The sequence below is a fragment of the Micrasema longulum genome, unplaced genomic scaffold (assembly GCF_059751315.1).
Source record: "Micrasema longulum isolate JH-2025_06_02 unplaced genomic scaffold, ASM5975131v1 h1tg003735l, whole genome shotgun sequence".
Taxonomy (NCBI): Eukaryota; Metazoa; Arthropoda; class Insecta; order Trichoptera; family Brachycentridae; genus Micrasema; species Micrasema longulum.
In genome coordinates, this window is record NW_028280755.1 from 2,052 (window position 1) to 25,964 (window position 23,913).

The 23,913-nt window shown below is 32.7% G+C and overlaps 1 protein-coding gene across 1 annotated transcript; it reads left to right on the forward strand.

The window, feature by feature from the left end:
• The first annotated feature begins 725 nt into the window (after positions 1-725).
• LOC148270554 (uncharacterized) lies at positions 726-19,702 on the forward strand. The gene is made up of 6 exons (XM_088242402.1): positions 726-850; positions 5,196-5,312; positions 7,968-8,096; positions 12,969-13,115; positions 14,256-14,384; positions 19,550-19,702. The coding sequence occupies exons 2-6, from the start codon at positions 5,297-5,299 to the stop codon at positions 19,621-19,623; spliced, it is 495 nt and encodes a 164-aa protein (XP_088098528.1). The 5' UTR covers positions 726-850; positions 5,196-5,296; the 3' UTR covers positions 19,624-19,702.
• Positions 19,703-23,913: the final 4,211 nt, after the last annotated feature.

Here is a 23,913-nt window from a genome sequence, read left to right on the forward strand (position 1 = left end):
CCGAACTCCATGGAACCTCCTGTGGTCGTGGGCCAGTGTGGATGTAGCCACTCCCAGTGGAGTGGCTTCAAATACAAAATTTATGTTAAAATAAATAATATTTTGTTTTTTTTTTTATACATTTTTTTGTTTTTTTTACAATAAACATAAATGATAAAACAGAGTATTAAAAAAATAAAGCATAATTACATATTCATAGAAAATAGAAAACAAAAAATCCCACAAAGGCTTGGCCTGTTCGTGGGTATACAAGAAAATGTTAATGAATTTTTGCTTTTACAATAAATAATAGACAGTTACAATATTTTTGTGTAACATAAGAAAGAAAAAATAAGATATTCTGTAAAAGATAAAATGGTTTTTTTTTTATAGTAATTAAAAAAGGAAATAAAAAAATATTTAAAAAACACAAAAATATTCCTTATTATTTTAGGGCAACAAAATAAATCATAGAAAAAAAGAGTTCGTATCTTTAGTTTGAATCCAGGATAGTGCGTGTTTTTTAAAAGAAGGAAAATTTTGAAAGTTTGGAATCAATGAAATATTATCAGTAAAAAAGAATTAAACATTTTTGGGCCTATAAAATATGCATGTCTCTGTGCGAGCCTCGTTTTACAATGTGTTATTTCTAACACACGATTCCTTCTTTGATTTGATCTATTTGAATTACTTGTAAATAAATTTTGGTTTTAAATTTGGTTCAATTTTATTTTGACTACAGGCATAGGGGATTCTTGCGAGAAGATTGAAGACTGTCCGAATAACGTCCAGTGCATAGACGACGTGTGCAGTTGTGGAGAAGATGAAACGGCTGACAGTTTTGGGACGTCTTGTCTCCAGCAAGGATTAGGTAAGAGTCAAAGCTTCATCATCATTCCATGTCAGCCTACTAGTCGGAGCAATTTGATAGCTCTTGGGTTGAGAAACAGCTGACGCACATAGGCATGTCCTCAGCCCTCAAAAAATATGATAAAAACTCTTGCTCAAACGCTCAATCATGCCCAACGCGTATTCAGTCGTTCTTCGACCACCGATGTGCTTAAAAACATGCTAAGCATTTGAGAGATCACAATGAACAATAATGAACACATTTAAATTTATTGTAACAGAGTGGGAAAACACTATGATACGGAAATATGGAAGTCTAGGCATTTACAGGGCTTATGACCTGTCATTGGCTGGTTTAAGTGGCTTCTTTACACACTGCGTAACATTCACCATTTTGCCTGTGTTTGAATATCCTAATTTCTTCAATTCTTCCATTTGTTGATTTTAGTGAAGTTAAAGAGCTGAAACCTTTATTGTTGTGAAGAGATTCATCTGACTGAATTATTTCACATACTAGGCAACGCCTGAAAACAATTTTTCAATTTTTAAACTTCTTCTTGGACCAGTTGGTTTCATAACCAAATTTTCGTAGACAAAAGACTGGATTTCACCCCCTCAGGAGTCATTAAGATTAACAAATTACAACAGGGATGGAGAATACCTTAAATAAGGGAATATATGGAAGTCTAGGGATTTACAGGGCTTATGAACTGATATTGGCTAGTTTAAGTGGCCACTTTACACACTGTGTAACATACACCATTTTGTATAATAGAATTAAGAATTAAGAATAGTCTAGAAACCGCATACGCACATCAAACAGAAGGCGACTCAACTACTATTAAATGAGAAGGTTTTGACCCATTGGTTTCTTTGTAGACGTCGCTCAGTACGCAACTCCCGATTTGAATTCAACTATGCCGTGTTGTGTCCTTTTAAAGTGTAGAAATACTGCTAGGATCTTAAAGAAACAGTACATTAACGTTTCCCATTACGTAAAAGAAATAAACAATTCTTGTGTACATAATGGGGAGTGACGTCTTGCAATAGTTTTTTTTAATTTTAATTAATAATATTTTTAGGATAATATATATAAATGACAAAAAAGATATAAACGATGTTTTTAATCGGTGTTACATAAAGAAGAACTATAGATGTAATTTTTTACTTCTCTCTTAAATATATAGTATTCCTGACTGTACTTTTTATTATCTTTGTTCATTTCATCACAAGAAAAATATTCCTCTGTAAGTATAATGATGTTCTGCAGTAGTGGTTTTTAATTTAGAAATTAAGATATTACCACCTGTTCTAGGTCGCGTACTTGCGTTTTTTGACCTAGAAATACCACTATTTATTTTATCTTTATGTATTTGAAGCAAACAATTATTTTTACATAGCAATTTTATATCTAAAACCTTTATTTTTTTTAATAATTGATCAGTGGTAAAAGTAGATGGTTTTTTCAAAATAACTTTTTTAATAAATTTTTGTATTTTTTCAACCGGTAAAATATTTGTTTTAAAAGCACCACCTCTTCCGATTATTCCGTACTGTAATGTGGATTGGGCGAATGCAAAGTTAATTGATTTTAATTTTTTGATGGTTAACATATTCCTTAATCTAATAAATACATATATAAGTTTTCTCATTCTATTCACAATATTATTTATTTGCTCCTTCCATTTTATATTTTTATCAATTATAATGCCTAAATATTTTATGCTTTATTTTTCAGTGATTTGAAGGCAATTATCATTATGGAACTGATATCCTTCATTGCATTTTGTTGTGTGGATATAAATATTTATAGGAGCTTTAACTTGTTTTTTCAATGTAAAAAGTGATGTTATATGTTTTTTCGGTGTTCAGAGACAAAATATTGTCATCAAACCATTCTTTTCATTTATTAATATCTACATTAAATTTTAAATTTACTTCGTCCCATGAAAATCCCATTTAATGAGCACGGTATGATTAGCATATGAAATAATATCACTATTCCTATTTCGTGTATTAAAAATATTATTAACATATATAATAAATAAAATAGGTCCAATTACTGTTCCTTGAGGTATTCCAAAATCTGAACAAATTATTTTATTACTAAAAGTGTCATTAAGTTTCATTATCTGTTATCTTTAGTCACTTTGAAACCAAGATAAAACATTTCCGCAAATACCAATTTGAATTAAATTACTAATTAGTTTGTCATGAGATATACTATCAAAAGCTTTTCTTAAGTCAATAAAAATACCTAAACACTTTTTACCATCGTCGAGACTTTTATAAATGATCGAAGTTAATTTAGCTAAAACATCTTGTGTGCTTGTATTTTCTTTAAAATCATACTCATTTTTATTTTTTTTTATTTTATTTTATTTAGAAAACATACAGTCATACAAAATAAGTACTAAAAACAACAATTTTTTTAACATAAAAAGACCAATTAAGTTTTCATTAATTAAAAAGATATAAACATTAAATGTGACAAAAAATAAAAAATAAATAAGAATTTTAAGTAAAAAAAGGATAATTGTTGACATTTGCGTTTTCCATGGAGGTAATAAATTAAAATAAATAAAAATACCGAATGCACACTCCGAGCCATCCACGCACACACATGAACGCACATATAAAACATACACAAACATATACATTACATGCGGCACATATACATAGCATAAACCACTCAAGATGTACATTCAGCAACTATCCCAAATAATCGACCCCATGAAGAAATTTTCTGTACAAATGCAACGTGCAGTTAAAAATGTCTACATCATCTACTCATGTGAATGAAGTAAATTGTTTTCCTGAAGGAAATTTGTAAGTTGTTTTTTAACAGATTTTTCAAAATTGTTTTCTATCTAAGAGGTAAGGGATATTGGTCGATACTCAGTAACGTTTGTTGACTCTCCAGATGTGCATATTGGTATAATTTTGGGAAACAATCCTTTCTCTAAACTTTTGTTTATTATATAAGTAATAGGAGTTATTATTTCTTTACAAATTTCTTTAATGGTCAATGGTAATGGTCAATGATGCAGGACATCAGGTAGACTGTTCATATAATGACTTCGCCAAGGCCTTTGACACTGTCGACCATGATGTATTATTAAATAAGCTTTATGAGATCGGTTTCTCGGATGGTATGTTAAAATTAATGGCGAGCTACCTCCAAAACAGAAACCAATACGTCTCCTACGGTATATTCGCGTCAGAGTGTTTCCATAATTTCTCGGGTGTCCCGCAAGGCTCTAACCTGGGTCCATTGTTGTTCTCAATTTTCATTAATAATATTAAAAATGTAATTTTGAACTCGCGTTTTCTGTTGTTTGCGGATGACTTAAAATTATTCTTAAACTGTGACAACTTCTGACGATTTTGGTCATTTCCAAACGGATATATCTAATTTATTTGAATGGGGTAGGCAAAACAAACTTAGGTTTAATGTTTCCAAGTGTTCGGTCACGTCCTTTACTAGGGCCGAAAAAACTCTTTTTTTTTCGCTACAAAATGAATGACCAGAATCTGATACAAACATCAAATGTTAAGGATCTGGGCGTTAGATTTGTGAGCACTCTCATCTCATGAACACATAGAGACAATCAGTGGTAATGCATTGAAGATGTTAGGATTTTTTCTGCGTACTGCCAGGGTTTTCAAAAATACCCGCGTACTGAGAACTCTTTACAACTCCTCGGTGCAAAGTAGATTCGAGAGTGACTCGATGATTTGGGGGCCACATGAACTGAAGTACTCTCTTATGATAGAGAAAATCCAAAAGAAGTTTCTGAGATATCTCTACATGAGAGAGTGCGGGTATTATCCTCGGCTCTACCCGACCGAGTTTCTCCAGGGTATGCTCGGCTACAACAGTTGAGAGACTAGAAGGAATGTGTATTTGACCACACATTTTTATCGATTGTTGCGCGGTATGATCGATAATTTTGAGATTATGATGAGCATTGGTTTGTATGTTTGCTTAGATTAGCTTAGATTGTTTCATATTCCAATAGCCAGGAGCACCCTGCCGTTGGAAGGGCTACCGCTACGCTGAACAACATCGCTCTGGATATTGATCTGTTCTATGTATCCGAAGGGGTTTTCCGGAGCAGGATTCTTCTACTACTTTGACATGAGTCTCTTTCGTGTATTTTTTTATATTTTTTATAATATGTACGTATTGAATATATTTTTTTAATGTATATGTTATATTAAAAATAAATTAATTGAATTAAATTGAAAAAGAAAATGGAACTTATGTGGAAATAAACATCTTTAAACAGCTTTGCTGAAAATTTCATGTTTTCAACATACGATAGTTTAAGTAGCTGCCATCGATATGTATTTTTTAATTTCAGATATTGGGTCTAATTGTTCTATCAGCTCCCAGTGCAAAGGTGACAACAGTTCTTGTGTCGGCGGGCGTTGCTCTTGTGACGACGGATTCTTTGAAAATAATATGACCTGCATACTGGGTAAGTAAAATCATAAATAATTCGGTGAATATTACACGGTGTGAAATGTGATAGCAAAAACTTAAGTACTACTTACACAAAGGTTTCATTTTTTTTATTTTATTTATTTTAGTTAATTTTTTGCATTTTACAATAGGTATACTTTAGTTACAAATACAAAAACTATTACATTAACACAAAAAAAACCTACAAAGGCATGTGTGTGGTGTGTGGGTATAAATTTTATTTTTAATTGAAATGAAGGCTTCTGAAAGAATACAATAGGTATCGATAAGTTAAAAATGTGCTGATATTAGAACACAATTTTTTCGTCACTAAAAATGAGAAACTTATAATAAAAGTATATTCTATTCATTAAAAAAATAAGGTTCATTAATTCGTGTTTTTATCCATAATTTCAATACAAATTTAAATCGAAATATATTCAAATAATTCATATTGTCCATATAAAATGCATTGAACAAGTTTAAAGCTATAAAAAATTAGTGTCCTTTGCCCGAGTCTGGATTTAGAAAAAGGGATTTTAAGAAAACAAAAGGGCAACAAAATAAATCATAGAAAAAAAGAGTTCATATCTTTAGTTTGAATCCAGGATAGTGCGTGTTTTTTAAAAGAAGGAAAATTTTGAAAGTTTGGAATCAATGAAATATTATCAGTAAAAAAAGAATTAAAAAAATTTGGGCTTATAAAATATGCATGTCTCTGTGCGAGCCTCGTTTTACAATGTGCTATTTCTAACACACGATTCCTTCTTTGACTTGATCTATTTGAATTATTTGTAAATAAATATTGGTTCTTAACCCTTAGACTGCTAAACAACGATATATCGTTGTTGTTAATCCCTATCATAAAGTTCTAACTAGACTGATGCTGACGTCATAATCCCCAAAAGGGTAAATGAATTCGGGAACTGCTTGTTGCACTTAACCGTCAGTGGTATAAAACATTTTCAAAACATAAAAATTACTTATTCGACGGGTTATTATTCAGTTTCGTACCTATTTCAGCCCTACGGAAAATTTAATACAAAAAATGTTTTCTTACGCGCGGTAAAAATTCGAGCATTAAATTGTACAGCAAAGTTCTTGAAAATTGTCACAGCGTAAATAAATTCCTATACCTGTCTCCTTTTCTCTCGCCCACTTGAATCCTGTCCCTTTTGCACCTTTATAGTTCGAATAACTATTGAGTTGATTAATTTGCCACCTGGGGTCAGTGTCCGATTTGACCGCGATTGGAGTGCATGTTCGGTTTGGAGTTTTGCCGCTCGCTCCGCCGTATCGCCGCCTCAGCGAAGCTCGGAGAAAATATGAAAATCAACAAAAAAGGTCAGTCCAATTACTCCATTTCCTTGCATCCATTTGCGCTCTGACATTTACAAAATTTAATATACCTCCTGCCAAGAACCAGCAAACGCGTCGCCAGATATAATGTTTGTATTTAATTCTAATGTTTATTTTGTATTCCTACTCCACCACAAAATAATAATTATAACATCATGTTCAGCGCCAAAATACCAAAATCACATCTATGCTGCGCGGCGCGGCGTTACGTTCGCATCGCATCACTACATGGAAAATAATGTATTGGTATGTTTCGATTGGTTCCGCTGCCCAGTGAGAATTGAAGTTTGCGCCTGCGCCCGGACTGCGCGTTCAGTACGGCGCTGGAACGGAATTTCGAATTTGCTTCCACCGCGATCGTTCTTTAAATCGATACCCAGCCAGCCGGTAGTGAGTACTCGCCGTCCACGCCGATCAGTACGCGCATGACAGCGCTGGTAAATGGATGTGTTAGAGGGCTACGTTGCTTTTTAACTTTTTTTTATAAAGCGATTGTAAAATTCTTCCGCAATTTATCGCGATTAAAAATTAAATTATTATTCTAATATTTGTTGATAGTAATCTAAATGTTAGGTATTATGACTGATAGTTAATTTATTAAACATGCTATTTTATAAACATTATTTGGCTAAATTTAGGGGAACTAATGGTTCCATGCGTTCTATGAGCGGACCGCGCATGGTAAGCACGTAATTATAATAACCACGCATCGTGTCCTGGTCCCGTGTTTCCACTTTGTTTACCAGCAGAGAAATAGTACTAATAAAGGTCACTATATGTCAATAAAATGCACTTTTTTAGACAGCTGGCAAACCACGTGAAAACACAAGACTGAGACACAACGCGTGGTTATATAATCACGTGTTTACACGGCTCCGGGATACAAAGTGTTAATAGATGAGGTCAATAATACCATATCATCTGCATAACTAACATTGTTAGCACAGACGCCGTTTACATGACATCCGACTCTGGTTAAATTAAGGACCACAGTAAGGTCATCCATATAAATATTGAAAAGCGCCGGAGACAGACAGCCTCTTTTTCTGACTCCACATGTTAGATAAAAAAGGCGAAGATGTAGCATCTCTCCATTTTACAATATTTTCCTGTTGTGTGTGCCAAGCTGCCAGAGTATTAATGATACAAGATGGAATCCTTCTCTTCTCCATTTTATTCCACAATATTTTATGATTTACGCGGCCAAACGCTTTACTCAGATCCAGAAAGCACGCGTACGCATTCGTTTTTCTTGATTTATAGTAGGACACTCTTTGTTTTAGAATTTTAATGATCGTTTATTTTTTTACAGGACTTGGTGGAACGTGTTTTGAAGATGTCGACTGTCAAGTTCCAAATAGTTTGTGTAAAAATTCCACAGGAGTGTTTCAATGCGAATGTGCAGATGGTTACGTTAAAAATGAAACTGTTTGTTACAAATGTAAGTGCTTTTAAAAAAAAATTATTTATTTATCTTTTTTTATATAATTTTAACTGTACACGGACGGGCTTATTGCCAAATGGCAATTTCTTCCAACCATACAATATACGGGTTGTGGTTCCGTAGCTAGTATCTCGGACTTACGGCTCAAAGGTACGTACTTCGAATCCCACTCCACTCCAATTTGATTCCCATTTTCTAGTAGTGAGTTATTTACAACTCGCTGAAAATGGCACCCAAAATTTAATATTTGTGTAAATCATAACAACGCAAATATTTATTTTTATAAATTTAAAAAAATAATTATTCAAAATTCAAATTACAAAAACATATTCAATAGAAAAGCTTTAGATTTATAAAAATAGATATAAATGTACTTGCATAAAAATTACGATTAATCAATACTTTTACTCAATGGGAAAAATAAAAAAGAGGAAAGAGGAAAAAGGAAAGGAGAAGAGAAAGGAGATGTTTCTTCAGACGTGATTTAAACAGAGATAATGTAGTAACATCTCTGATGGTGGATGGGAGATGATTCCACAGTGGAGCAGCGTGGACACTATATGAGTTAGAGAAAAAAGTGCAATTGTGGATGGGTATTAAGAGAGTGCCTTGAGAATAATAACGAAGAGGTAAACTATGAACTGATAAGCGTTAACGTAGGTATATAGGAGCGTTGGGACTATGAAGTACATTGAACAAAAGTGAGAGGGAGTGATAGTCTCTTCGCTGTCTAATTTTGAGCCATTTCAGTTGCCTACAATAATCAGAAATATGGTCATAATTCTTAAGACCAAAAATGTACTTTATCAGTCTTGAAAACATCAGCGTTATCTAGAATGGGTAGTAGTAACGCTTGTACAAAAGCGCATTTAGTATTAATGGGTAAGAATTTTTGCAACCTTCTAAATGAGTGTAGACTTAAAAATATTTTGCGGCTTAATTCATTAGTATGATCTCGCCAGCAGAGATGTTCGTCCTTTAGTTCACCTAGATTATTTACGGATTTCATGTATTGAATATTGATACCATTGACATTAAGAGTATTAAGTGAAGATACGTCTAACGTTATTGGCTCTTTGCCGACGACAGTAAAATTCTCAAAATTATTCAAAATACAAATGACTGTTTGCTGCTTCAGTCAGATATTAATTCTTTTAATATATGGTTCAAAGCCGGCTACCTAGAATTAAATATTAAAAAATGTAAAAAAAAATATTTTTATAGAATAAAAAAACCTATCTCCTTTGACTACAAAATAGAAAATATTAATTTAGATGTAGTCAAGTCTATTAAAGACCTCGGAGTAAACTTACCTTTAATGAACATATTGATACTATGATTAACAAGTCACTTAAACTCTCGGGTTTTGTTAGCAGGACATCTAGTGACTTTACTAATATGTTTTTTTTTTTTTTTATTTTATTTATTGGGGATCAACAGTAATATATGTAACAAAAATACAACAAATAAAATATACAGAGAATAAAACCAATGGCAGATATCCACAGAAATACATTAAATACACGTACAATACATACTAGTGTGTTTGTGTGAGTGTAAGTGAGTGAGAGAGTGGGTGAGTGGGTGTTATATTAGAATGAGAGTGGACATGTATGTAAATATTGCACAAGTGTCAAGTGTCGAAAATACAAATATATTAAAAATATTAAGAATTAGAGATAAAATATAATAAAATAAAATAAATAAGATAAGATAAAATAAGAATTTATTATTGAAACTAAGTATAAGACAAAAAAGTATGTTTTAAGACGCGCATTTTAAATGTTATTTTTTTACAATCAAATGGATCAATAAGGGGAAAGTTCAAATTATATTCACTAACAAAACGTATAAGTGGAGAGTTCTGGGCATAGTTCGTACGAACTGCTGGCACATGAAATAGAGAGCTCGACGTGTGACGGGTGCGGTAGCCGGGGACATTTAATGATAACTCCGACAAAAGAGCCGGACTATCAAGGCGTCCACTAAGTATGTCATGAAGCACCCCCATGTCCAACAGTAGACGGCGATCTTCTAAAGTAAGCAAGTGGTGTTTTTTGCAGGAAGACATATAATTGAGATCGGTATACCTGCATCTCCAGTTAAGATGTCTAAGAAATGTCCATTGAATTTTTTCGAACTTTTCACGGTTAAAACACTATATTGCTCACTTGTTCGTCCTCTTTCAGGATATGCCTCCGTGATCTGGTCTCCCTTCTATGTAGGCCGGATAAATCATATCGAATCGGTGCAACATCGTTTGCTAAGAAAAGTAGCATGGATGATTGGCCTCGAGAGGGGAGACTACACTTACGGAGAAATGGAGTCAATGTTCAAAATCTCAAGTCTACAAAAACGTAGAAATAACATTGACTCCATATTTATGTTTAATTTGCTGAATGGCTTAATTGACGTACCATCGTTACTGGAACAAGTGGCATTCAATGTTCCGATCCGCCGGTTGCGAAATAATGATGCGCTGTTCCTCGATCAACACAGCACAAACTATGGCTTGCATGCACCAATGTCCCGATTGTGTCGTATTGTAAACTCGAAACAAGATCTGGACTTTTTTGGTGTAAGTATTTAAAGATTTAAAAAATCACAAAGACAGACCGGATCTTGTCTTGAGGTAGTATTTTTTTTTTGTCCTAGCTTTAATTTTATTGAGTTGTATTTTATTTTATTAGTGCCTGTATTTATTTTAAGAAATTGTATTTACCATCGTTAGAATGGACTGCATAAGTCCGTCAAATAAATAAACTTACTTTTATTTTATTTTATTAACATAAACGGCAAATCTGCCTTTTACAAACATTTATAATACTACATATTTGGCTTTGTTTTAAAAAAATCTTTTTTAAAAAACATAAATTTCCCTATACCCAAGATATACTCGTATATTAAAAAAAATTAAACCTGAAAATTATACAAGATTTATATTTTAAAAAATATTCAGCATATTCAATAGAAAGTTTAAATAATAAAACATTCTACAGTAATGCAACAATAAAATCATAAGTACTGTTTCATACAGCTGGGCAAAGTGAACAATAAACTGTGTATATTATGAAACGCATGAATAAATAAATATAATTACCATTCACCATCTTTGAAAAAGTTCAAATGGTTTGTTCTATAGGAACAATACCCTGCACTAAATATATCAGATACGTGGGAATAACTATTGCTGAGTTCATGAAGTCTGTTTAATACGGCATTACAAGTATACACTGTCCGTGAATTGTTGCTACAAAACGGTGGCACCTGTCTAGTCATTCTTCCAGGCACCCTGAAGTTGATGAGAGATAATAGTTCAGGGCAATCCCATATTGAATTTACAATTTTGAATAAATTCAAAAGGCCTATAATTTTTCTTCTATCTTTAAGTTTTAACAAATTTAATGTTTTTAGTAAATAATCGTAATTTAAAAATTCATGACTGATTCTATATTTAAAATTTATATACCGTAAGAATTTTTTTTGAACTCTTTCAAGAGAATTTTGGTGACAGTTGTAGTAAGGAGTAAGGAGTCCATATTGTAGAATTATACTCTAACTGGTTTATCGCTCATGAAGTATACATCAACCTTAAAATGCCTATGTTTTTGAATTCCTTAGTCACACGTAACATGAAGCCTAACATTTTTAGAGATTTACTAGTAATATTATTTATGTGCCTAATAAATGATAATTTTTGATCAAAAACGATACCCAGGTCGCGCACCTCGAAAGTTGAGCCTAATTGCATATTACCCATCAAATAATCAAATAAAATTAGTTTTTTTATTCTAAAAAATCTCATTTTTAGGCATTTTTAAATATTTAATTGTAGTAGTAGTGTAGAAGCACCACTGGAACATTTTATCTAAATTACGTTGCAGAGTCACACAATCATTTACGGAAATTATAAATTTAAATATCTTCATATCATTGGCAGACAGCAATATTTCCACATCATCAAGTACATCCATTATATTAACATATTACAACAGAGATGAAGAACATTTAAGAAAAGGTAATACAGAAGTCTAGGCATCTGCAGGGCTTATGACCTGTCAATGGCTGGTTTAAGTAGCCACTTAACACACTGTGTAACATTCACCATTCTGCCTATTGAAGAAGAAAGAATTTTCTAGAAAATTCGAGAATTGAAGGAATAAAGATTTTTAAATATAAGCAGAATGGTGAATGTTACACTGTGTGTAAAGTGGCCACTTAAAACAGCCATTGACAGGTCATAAGTCCTGTAGATGCCTAGACTTCTATATTACCTTTTCTTAAGTGTTCTTCATCTCTGTTGTAATGTGTTAATATAAACAGCTCCCCAGGGAGTTGAATCCATGGTCCTTGTCTACAAAAATTTGGACAAACTCAAAATATTGTTCATCCATTAAGCTAGGGTTTCCTAGGACAGCGGTGCCTGTATCTTAACGGCCGTAGTGAACGGTGATGCGGTATACAGCAGTTGTAACGGGGACTAGAGAGTGGTTTCCTAGGAAAACGGTGTTATCAACACCATTTAACACCGTTTTTCCTTGAAAATTATTTTCTAGTCACTGTTACGACGGCTGTCCACCGCATCACCGTTCACTACGGCCGTTAAGATACGGGCACCGCTGTCCTAGGAAACCCTAGCTTTATATCATTAACAAAGATGATGAACAGTATTGGGCCCAGATGGGAACCCTGAGGAACACCACTAGTGGCACAGAAAGATTGGGATAAAGTATTTCAAATGTGTACCGTTAGTGTTCTATCAGTCAAGTAGCTTTGAAAGCATTTAATTTATCGAAAGTCATTCCATATTCAAACGGTAATCTTTTGCACATAATTGCACCTATTTATGTTTTTCTTTCAATATTTTAGTGGTAACAGGCGCATTAGACATCTGCCTCGTTGATTCTCAATGTTGGCCTGCCTTGGGCGACAACAGCACGGCACAATGCTCCGATGGGAAATGCAGATGTACGAGCGATAGCCACTTAAGGGACATGAAATGCTGGAAAAAAACTGGTACGTATAAATACTGTTGCGTGCATCAAAATCTTGCGTAATTTATTTACTTAACATATTACAACAGAGATGAAGAACATTTAAGAGAAGGTAATATGGAAGTCTAGGCATCTACAGGGCTTATGACCTGTCAATGGCTGGTTTAAGTGGCCACTTTACACACTGTGTAACATTCACCATTCTGCCTATATTTGAACATCTATATTCCTTCAATTCTTTCATCTGTTGATGTTTGCGAAGTTAAAGAGCCGAAACCTTTATTTATGCGGGTGAGATTCATCTAATTGAATTATTTCACCCACATACTAGGCAACGCCTGAAAATATTATTTTTTCAATTTCTATACTTCTTCACCAATTTACACACCGTAATTTATCAACAATATTTTGCATATTACAACAGAGATGCAGAACATATGTTCTTCATCTCTGTTGTAATATGTTAATATAAACAGCTCCCCAGGGAGTTAAATCCAGTCCTTGTCTACAAAAATTTGGACAAACTCAAAATATTGTTAAAACTCCATAGTTTATGTATTTATTTATTTATTTATTCACACTCTTTATAAAAATACAATTCCATGTTCACTTTGCCCAGCTAACAAGGGTACATACCCCGTTCCAAGATAGGCAATTACATTTTAATGTATTATAATAGTTAACAAATTAATATAGAGCACAGACAAACAAAATATAAACTTATTCGGATACACATTTTGATTCATATACATACAGACGTACACATATATACACACATATATATATATATATATACACATGTACATACACACACACGTACATACACCCATGCGCATACACATACATACATTCATAAAAACATAGACAATTTATTTATGCGAAACTTCATGGTTGTCATCTATAAATATATAATAATATAGTTACCTAATAACTTTGATAAAATTATAAATAACACTATCAATAAAACGTCTTGGTTTGGTTTTACTCTTTTATTATTTTGACCAACGAGCGCTTTTACCTAAGCAGGCATCTTCAAGACTGGTAAAGTGTTTACAACGTTTACAGCTTTCATACTATTTCTAACATATTGTGGAGTTTTATTGACAATTTTATTTATAATTTTAAAAAATCACACACATTAATTTTGCAACGTCTATTTTAGGGCTAAGGGAAGTTTGTTCGCGGTCTTCCCAATGCTATCTGAAGCAAGACATCTTTAGGACCGAATGCCGAAACTCGCAGTGCCAATGTAAACTTGGATACAAGGAAACGTACTCGCCGGATATTTGCAGTAAATATTTATGTTTTTACTAAGTATAACAGGGATTTAGGAGTAATTTTGGACACAAAACTTAATTTTAATACTCATATAGAAGCTATTCTATCTAAATCATATAAAATGTTAGGCTTCCTAATGAGAGTTTGTAAACCATTCAAAAATCCAAGCACGACCTTGGTACTATACACCTTATTAGTCAGAAGTCACTTAGAATACGCTTCCTGCATTTGGAATCCCCAATACAACATTTATATAAATTTAATAGACAAAGTACAAAATAAATTTCATAAGTACATCCAATGTAAATTCCCTAATGTCAGTAATTTTAAGTTACATTGTCTTCATAAACGGCGTATGATTGCGGATCAATTATTTATTTATAATTTGCTAAATAATCGGATTGATTGTGCCGATTTGCTGTCTGAAATAAACTTTAACACTCCTATTCGTCGCACTCGACATACTGTATTACTGAGCTACAACAAATGCAACACCAGAGCAGCTCAAAATTCGCTCTTAGGAAGAGCAGTTAGTAACTTTTCTAAAATTGAGAAGATGTACGATTTAGACATCTTTAACGACTCAGCTCTCTGCTACAAACGGAAGCTGAGTCTTATAGATTTTAATGTTTAGTATTACTTATGTTATTATTGTTATTATTGGAGCACATAGGGGAATTTGCTTATGTGTGCCCTACTTCAAAGTTTAAAGTTACTGTAATATTAGTATCATTTAGCCTCTTTGAAAATAAACAGAAACAATTAATACTAAACTAGGTACTACCAGAATACACACTACATAAACACCACATCTTATACACATCACTCCATACACCTCACTCCACGCACTACATTTCATACTCACAACAATAAAAACACAATCACTAGTAAATTCACACAAAGCACAAATTCTTCTTACATCTTGTTGTACTGTTAGATAGTCGTTTCATATATTGTGTTGTGTACGTAATTGGCGCTGTGTTAGGTTTATTTTTTGTTCGTAACATTGTCTAGATTTATATTGACATAGCACTGTGTGCACAACATTAAATTTAAACAAATAAATAAATAACACATTAGTAGTGAATGCTGAATCGGAAACAACCTAAGAGTATACACATCTTAGGGCCGGTCGCATCGACAAAAGTTAAGTTAAAGTCAGGGCTAAAGTCAAATAAAAGTTACTTTTATGTCAAAATGCGTTGCATCAAAAAACGTTAACTAAACATTAACAAAAAAGCTACTTTTACTTGACCGGCCGCCAGGGGACCGTTTGAAGTTAAGTTTAAAGTTAAATGCGATCTGCCATCTGTCAAAAAAGCGTCGCGAGTGTTGAAATCTATTGATCGATCTGTGAAAAGTTGCACAAAATGTCAATTTTATCTGATTTTTCGTCTTCCGATGACGAATTTATTTATTTATTTATTAACGGACATTGTCCATGTATACAATTTATAAGGTTTAAATATTACAATAAAAGAGTAGTTTAAAACATTTAAAGAAAAAAGAAAGAAGCATTGACAAACATAATCGAGAAAAGATCTGGACTATTTAATTAGTGCTCGTTTAAATCGTTGTAAACTTAAACCAAAAAAGTCCAGATCCTGTCTTGAGTTAACAATACGACAAAGGCGGGTCATTGGAGAATTTAGGCCATAGTTTGTTCTATGCTGATCGATGAACAGTACTTCATTGTTTCTCAATCTACGAGTCGGAATATTGAATTTTACTTGTCCCAGTAATGATGGAACATCGATTATACCATTTAGTATGCCGAACATATATATGGAGTCAATATTAGTTCTACGTTTTTGTAGACTAGAAATATTTAACATTGACTCTATTTCAGCATAAGAATAATTATCTCTCTCTAGTCCAAGCATCCACGCTATTTTTCGAAGCAAGCGATGTTGGACTGATTCAATGTGATTTATGCGATTGACATAGAATGGAGACCAGACCACTGAGGTATATTCAAGAAGAGGGCGAACAGTTGAGCAATAAAGAGTTTTGATTGTACGGACATTAGTAAAATCAGAGGATATTCTGTTAATGAAGCCAAGTAATATCAGTGATTTATTTACTGTATTATCTATATGCTCGTTGTATGTCAGTTTATAGTCCAAAACAACTCCTAAATCTCATGGAGTATATTCTAAACCGAAAAAAAAAACTGTTCAAACAACGAACGGACCATGTTTTGTGGGAAGAGTCCGACTTTGTCGCAAGATTTCGAATGTCAAAAAAGTGAAGAACTAATAATTATTTGAATTTTTAATTGTTAATTATTTTTCAAAACACGGGACTTGATCCTCAGCGGCGTGGTGTAAAATAAATCTTAATCATCACTGCATTAAAATGCTGTTTATTTATTTTTAAATAGAGCTAGATTGAGCTCAGCTCACTCTTTCTGGGCATTTAAGGCTGCCATAGTGCCCGAAAAATGTCATTTTTTTGCTCTATTATTATTTTGTTTTAGTTTTTGCTCTTTTAATTTTTTATCTAGTTCAAAAAGGGCGACGTCCCTTTTGTTCTTTTCTTCTCCGAATGCGCAGTGTTGCTTCGCCCTTTCGCACACACTGAAAATTGGAATGAAATTTAAACGTTTGTGCCCAAAGACGCGTCGCGGGGCATGTGTATTGCTACATGTAAATAAACAAGTGCGTGCTTGCGCAAAAATCCCAACAATTTTTAGGGTGAAACTTGAACCTTTACAGTGGCAACATTCTCAACTTTAACTTAACTAAAATAATGTTGATGCAACGGAATTTTTCAGTTACCAGATTTTGAGCCTAACTAAGTTTAAATATTTAACTTTAAACTAAATCTATACCAACTTTGAGTCCGTACTATTCCTAAGTTTGTAAGAATTTTTGAAAAGGGGGCGTGGTCGTTTGTTTAGTGAAGACGTTTTTCGTTTCCAGACGTTTATAAAACAGGGTTGTCACAAATGCACGATTTAAGGCGATTTTTTACAGAGATTGGTAGGGAGTAAGAAGTACAATAAAAACGTTTATTTTAATTTAGTAACAAGTTTACTAAAAACATTTTTAATACACAAAAGTAAGCAATAGTAAACATTATAAATCACATTGTTGAGTCCATAAATTAATTTTAAAAACAAATATGCAATTTGCTCAGTGTATTATTATTGCGTTTCTTAAAATTATTTTTTATTATTAACTTTTTAAAATCATTCTTATGTTGTTGAAATTCCATTTGTCGGTGCGTTTTGAAGCTGCAAGACTTTTTGTGATGTTAGCTATCATATTATTTTTATCATATTATGTAAATGTTATCAAATATCTTAATTTAGTAAATGGGGTCTAGAATTTCAACCGTCTATGCGCTCAGTAGCTGCAAGACTTGTTGTTATCTAAATTCTAATTTTATAAATTTGCCTTTTATTTTGTTTTAAAACTCTAAACTTAAACTTCATTGTCAAATAAAAAATTTGAAAATAAAAATGTAAATAGGGGCTAGATTTCTTATTGTCCATGCGCTCTGTAGCTGCAAGACGTTCTGTTATCTAGCTCATATATATCATAATTGTAATATATCATAATGGAGACGAGGAACTAGAATCCCAACCGTCCATGCGCTCTGTAGCAGCAAGACGTGTTGGGATATTTATTTATTTATTGTACAGCGCCCTTGAGGTGATTTTCACAAAAATGGCGCTATATAAATTATCCAAACATTATTATTATTATTATTATTACAAATAATAAACAAGTAAAACTGCAATAAAGTAAATTTATTGAGTTTGAAAATTAACCAACTTGTTAAAATATTGGCTTGCTCTGACGGCAGGTTGTAACTTACATCTTAAAAAACTGGTTAAACGGGGTCTCCAATTCCAAAATATTTTCCGAATTAGTTGTTTGATTTGAAAACTGAAAACAGTAATCTGTATTTTTTTTATTTATTTAAACTTGTATCTTTGGATAGAGTGAAGATACCACTTCCAGTTTGGTGATTTGGAGAAATCACGCCGTTTCACCGAAGTGGTAGGCAGAGAGGATAGAACACCATATCACTCTGTCTTTGCATGTAGATCTCGCTTCTTACATTAATACATCTTCTCATGCACGTACACTGATTTTTCCGACTTTTTGGTATTTAAATATGAAATTAATGTATATTTATCAATAGCGAGTTAGGTTTTTAAAAACAGGGGGGTACAGCACCATTTATTACACGTACCAAATAATTTTGTTTTTGTCCAAATTAATGGACAGAAAGTGGCTGGAATACACCCAATTGTTCTTTTCGGGAGACAATTGTTCCGTCCCGTCTTATGGATCCATGTATTTCGCTTTATTTCATCTTTCGGGAATCCAAAAAAAAATAAATTTTAACTATTTATGCTTATAAATTTAATGATAAAATGAGTAATCATGCCCTGGCATTCTTAATTATAAGAGTAGCTCAAAAAGTGGTCATAAAAATACCATTCAAAATTGGCGCAAATATATTGTCATCTCTTTTAGTTACATTCAATAAACGACAATTTTACATTCTTTCAGCGATATAAAAAGAGAAAGAATTATTTCTAGATGTTGGTTGACTCGGTAAAAGGTCGTCGAGTTTGCGTGTCTTGAACACTTAAAGAAATATTTGGATTGAAACGATTGAAAAAAATTATTTAAATCACATAAATGCAATGTATAAGGTATTTGAATTACACATAAACAAATGCTATAATAATTGCTCAAATGATAATACAAAAATAGTGGTGCATTTATGTTGAAAACTACCAAAAAACGTATTAATTTAAAAATGTATAATATTTGATGACTGAAGCGTTTTCTCCCTTTTCCAGTTCTATTTGAACATCCTTTCATGGCACAAGTTGGCATAATTAATTTTGATGTCATTAGCACTAAATACGTTGAACAATCATCAAAATACCGACAGAGCGTTTGACAGTTCGAAACAATAATGGCCGCGTACGTAAAAAACGAGCATCGTAAAATTCTAAAATCGACTACAAAACAAAAATGAGGAACGTACCAACAGATTTTTTTGTCTCCCTTTCTCTCATTTAGGACATATTGTAAAAAATGAGTCCGCTATAACCGGCAACATGCATTGGATTGGTAAAATGTATTGTTATCCCTCTATATATGTATAAGTGTAAAATATATTTATTTATGAGTTTATTTTTTTTTTCAGGTGGGACGATCACTTCACAACTCTCAATAAGCTATATAATTATGTTAATTAATATTTTATACATATTCAATTAAATTTTTAAAATCCTTCAATAAATTGAAATACTATGCAAGCTCTCTATAAATTAATGTTCCTAAGTTTTTTTAAATGTTACTTTTTTCATACTCCTCTCGTTTCATCCAAGTACAGGCAAAATTTATATTTATGGCAAACTTTCGATAGTGTTAACTCTTAAAAGACTGTGGTAAATAATCCCTTTGCGCGCGGTGATGTAACATCGTGTTACCACTAGTAAAATACGCAATATTCTAAAGCTCAGACATTTGAAAAAAAAACAAAATATGGAGTTATACTGTTTGGTAATTCTTTTTCCGTAATTTATGCGAATTAACATATAAATAAGCCCAGTTATCTATAATATTTATCTATCAATAAATTAAAAATCTTAAATACTCAGCTCATGTTCATTTATTCATTCATTCATATATTTATTCAGATATTTATGACATTACAGAAAAAAGAAGACCCAATTCATGCCAAATACAGTAATAGATTGATTGATTTGGTGTTTATTTTGTAGAACTCCATATTTAAACTTATAATTAGAAATCAAACACTGATTTGAGTCTACTGAACACTTTATTTTATTTTTACAAATATAAACATATAAAAATAAGAACTCCGTGACAATTGTTTCGCCTTAAGGACATTTTCAAACGAATGTGAAGATTATTTGGATTGAATGTCCTTATATAGTTATATAATTCAAGGTACTTAAGCAGAAAATAAAAATAATCTTATAAACTATAGCATGTACATTAATCATAATTGAGGGAAAAACCAATGGTTAAGGGTGAGGCTTAGTGTTTAATAGGTAACGGGGAATTTAGGTATTTATATTTGAATTTCGGGGAAAATATAACAAAGTAAGTATTTATTGACATACGAGTATGTATTGTGAGATAATTAATGAAACTTTATAGTTTTGTAAATTTAGATAATTGTTGTCAAAAAAATATCAATACTATTATGATAGGTTGCTGTTCATTTTAATTTTAAAACATGATTGAAATATTATGAGGAAATTTATATAAACATAAATGTATTATTATACAATATTTCTATTTTTAAGAATTTCTTATCAAAATATATAAATGCAATTGTAACATGATTAATCTATTAATTACAATAATAGATCACAAATCACAGTAGATAGTTATGTTATTAAAATAATATAACAAAATGTAAAAAGAAAAATTAAAAGTTAGAAAGTGCTTTCCTAAGGGAAGGCCCACTGTCGTTAAATATGTCGACATCCGAGGCGATGCGATTAAGTAGCAAAATTTCTCTACCATCCGGCGTTTCCAGAAATTCTCCAGCAGCCAGTGGGCCACATGGTGACGGTATCTACCTACTGTCTACAAAAGATTCTCTTCGGACATCTATCTCCCTTTGTTTACCGTGGAGTTGATACAGTGCTTTATTTATTTAGTTTTTTATTGCTTACTTCTTGGCATGAACACTTGACAAACTTACTATTATGCTCTATTTTTTGTAAATTTATTGATATCATTCTAACTTTGCTAGAATTCCACTCGTCCATGCACTTTGTAGCTGCACGATGATTGGTTATCAAGCTTTCATATATCAACTTTAAAATACCTACATTTTGTAAATGGGGTCTAGAATTCCAATCGTCTATGCGCTTAGTAGCTGCAAGACGTGTTGTAATCTTACTCCTTTTTATTATTCACATTTTTTTTTTTTTTTTTAGTATCATTAATACACTAAATTTATTTGTCAATTTTTAAAATGTACAATTGGGACGGGAATTATATTTGTATAATAATGGTTTTTAATTTCTTACATTTGATTAGCTAGGCATTTATAATTAAGTGGTTTTACTTTTTCTTTTTTATGTTATTGTTTTATTAGTATAGGACTACTTTTACTCTAAAGATAGAAAATCTCCATCTAAGAACAGGCTGTGCCATGTTAGATGGAGACTATCATAAACCGAGAACACTCGGTTTACATTTTACATTAATTGGTTTTATATAGATTCCCTGTTATTAAGTATCTATATTATTTTTTGCAATAAATTTATATGTAATAATAATAATAATAAATATATAAAGTATACAGCATAATAACAAACGTGACGCAATAAAAGGCGACAATATAACAAAATGTCTAAAAACATACAAAAATAAAAAAATCATTACAAAATAACCTTTTTATGAAGTTCTACAAATAATATAAAATAAAGTTAAAAGTCGTCTAAAAGTATCGAGACATAAATTATTATCTAAATTATTCAAATTCATTATAATAATTTTAAAAAGCTAGGTGGACATCACAAAATGCATCTTTGTTTGAACGTTTACACGGAGCGCTGAGAACAATGACGGCCTGCACTTCGCGAGACGACCAGGTTTCAACTAACTGCGCGCGCGCGGTGAAAGGTGCGTGAGTGAGGATGGTAAATTTTTGTTACTGTGACCTTTCTTCTGCCATAGGATTTTTTTGGTATTTTTAACGTCACTTTTGAAATTTTACTTACGACCGGCTAATTCTTAAAAATCAACGTTTGTGTAGCGTCTCTGTCTTCCTTGTCATGACTTCTATCTTCGTGCTTTCTCTTGTATAAGGTATATATATGGGTTGCTGAATTAGCGTACATTCATACTTCGCGCAGCAAGGATAAATATTTTTTGTATTGACATTTAGCATAGTTGTACAAATTTTACTTTCCAAATCGGGTGTGAAAATGTCCATTTGAAGATTGCAAAAAATTCAAATTCATCATTAAAAAAAATAAGAGAGATATATCAAGTCTTGTGTCCTATGTTGACTAGTGTGACTTAGCCACACAAGAGTTAATGTAGTACCTTCTTCTCTTAGTGCCGTGTCAGGTATCCCCAACGTTGGCAATCACTCTGGCAAAAATCTCCCTGTCCTGTGCTGCCCGGAAAATCTGCTCCTCAGTCCTGAAGCCAGTCCAGTTTCGTATATTTCGCAGCCAGGATATCTATCTTCTTCCAGCCCCTCTGTGACCCTCAATCTTGCTTTTGAAAATGAAATGAAGCAAGTAGTACTTTTCTTTACGCATTATATGCCCCAGATATGAAATTTTGTGAATTTTTATGGTTGTTAAGAGTTTTCTGTTCGTTCTAGCTCAACTTAAGACTTCAGAGTTCGTTATTAGGTCTGTCCAAGATATCTTAAGCATTCTGAGATGCAACCACATCTCAAAAGCCTCCAGCCCATTCATAGTGTTCACTTTCAGAGTCCAAGTCTCCCAGCCATACAACAATACAGACCAAACATAACATTTTACCAATCTTTGCCTTATTTTCAAGTTGAGATTAGCATTGCAGAAGACAGATTTCATTTTGTGCGTAATTTTATCTTTCACTAGAGCATTGCACAATATATATCACAGATACGCAATGGGTGGCCACCAACTCATCCGTGTTTCAACAATTGAGGATCTTGGAGTAATCTATGAAAGCAGATTGACTTATCATGCTCACATCGAGAGAACATGTGACCTTGCACTAAAGATGTTGGGTTTTATTCTCCGAACTGGAAGGGTTTTTGAGAATCCCCGTACACTCAGAATTTTGTACAACTCGTTGGTTCGCTCGAGGTTTGAGAGTGCATCAGTGATATGGAGTCCGCACTAAGCGAGATACTCCCTCATGTTGGAGAGGGTTCAGAAAAAATGAGGACCCTCATTTAGAGGTCATAACTACCATACTCCCTCATCTCTACATGAGGGAGTATGGTAGTTATCCGTGGCTCTATCCCGCTGGGTTCCTCTTGGGTATGCTTGGGACCAATAGTTTGCAACTAAGAAGGGACTGACTCATTTTTTCAGACTGTTAAGGGGTTTCATCGATAACTCGGCCATTTTAGAGAGTATCAACTTTTATGTTCCTGATGGCTATCTCCGACAGCGTCAGCACAGACTGTTTTACCTCCCGGCTTCCAGAACCAACCTGCCTCTGATCATGCCGATTGGAAGAGCAGTCAAGCAGCTGAACATTATCACTTTGGAGATCGACATCTTTCACATTAGTGAAACTATGTTTAAGAGGCAAATACTTTTACTATTAGAGAGTATTATACCTTAATAATGTCGAACCATTGCTCAAGAGTTCTTGGTTTGATATAAAATTTCAATTTAATGTCTTAAATCCTTTGTTATTTGTTATGTTACTTTGTAAATAAATAATTTAAATTTGAATTTGAAAATTTATTAAAATTAGCTCTTGCTGTCTCAATTCTGCATTTAATTTCTAAATCTGGGTCGAGGGTCACTGTGAGAATGCTGCCGAGGTATTTAATGTAATACCTAC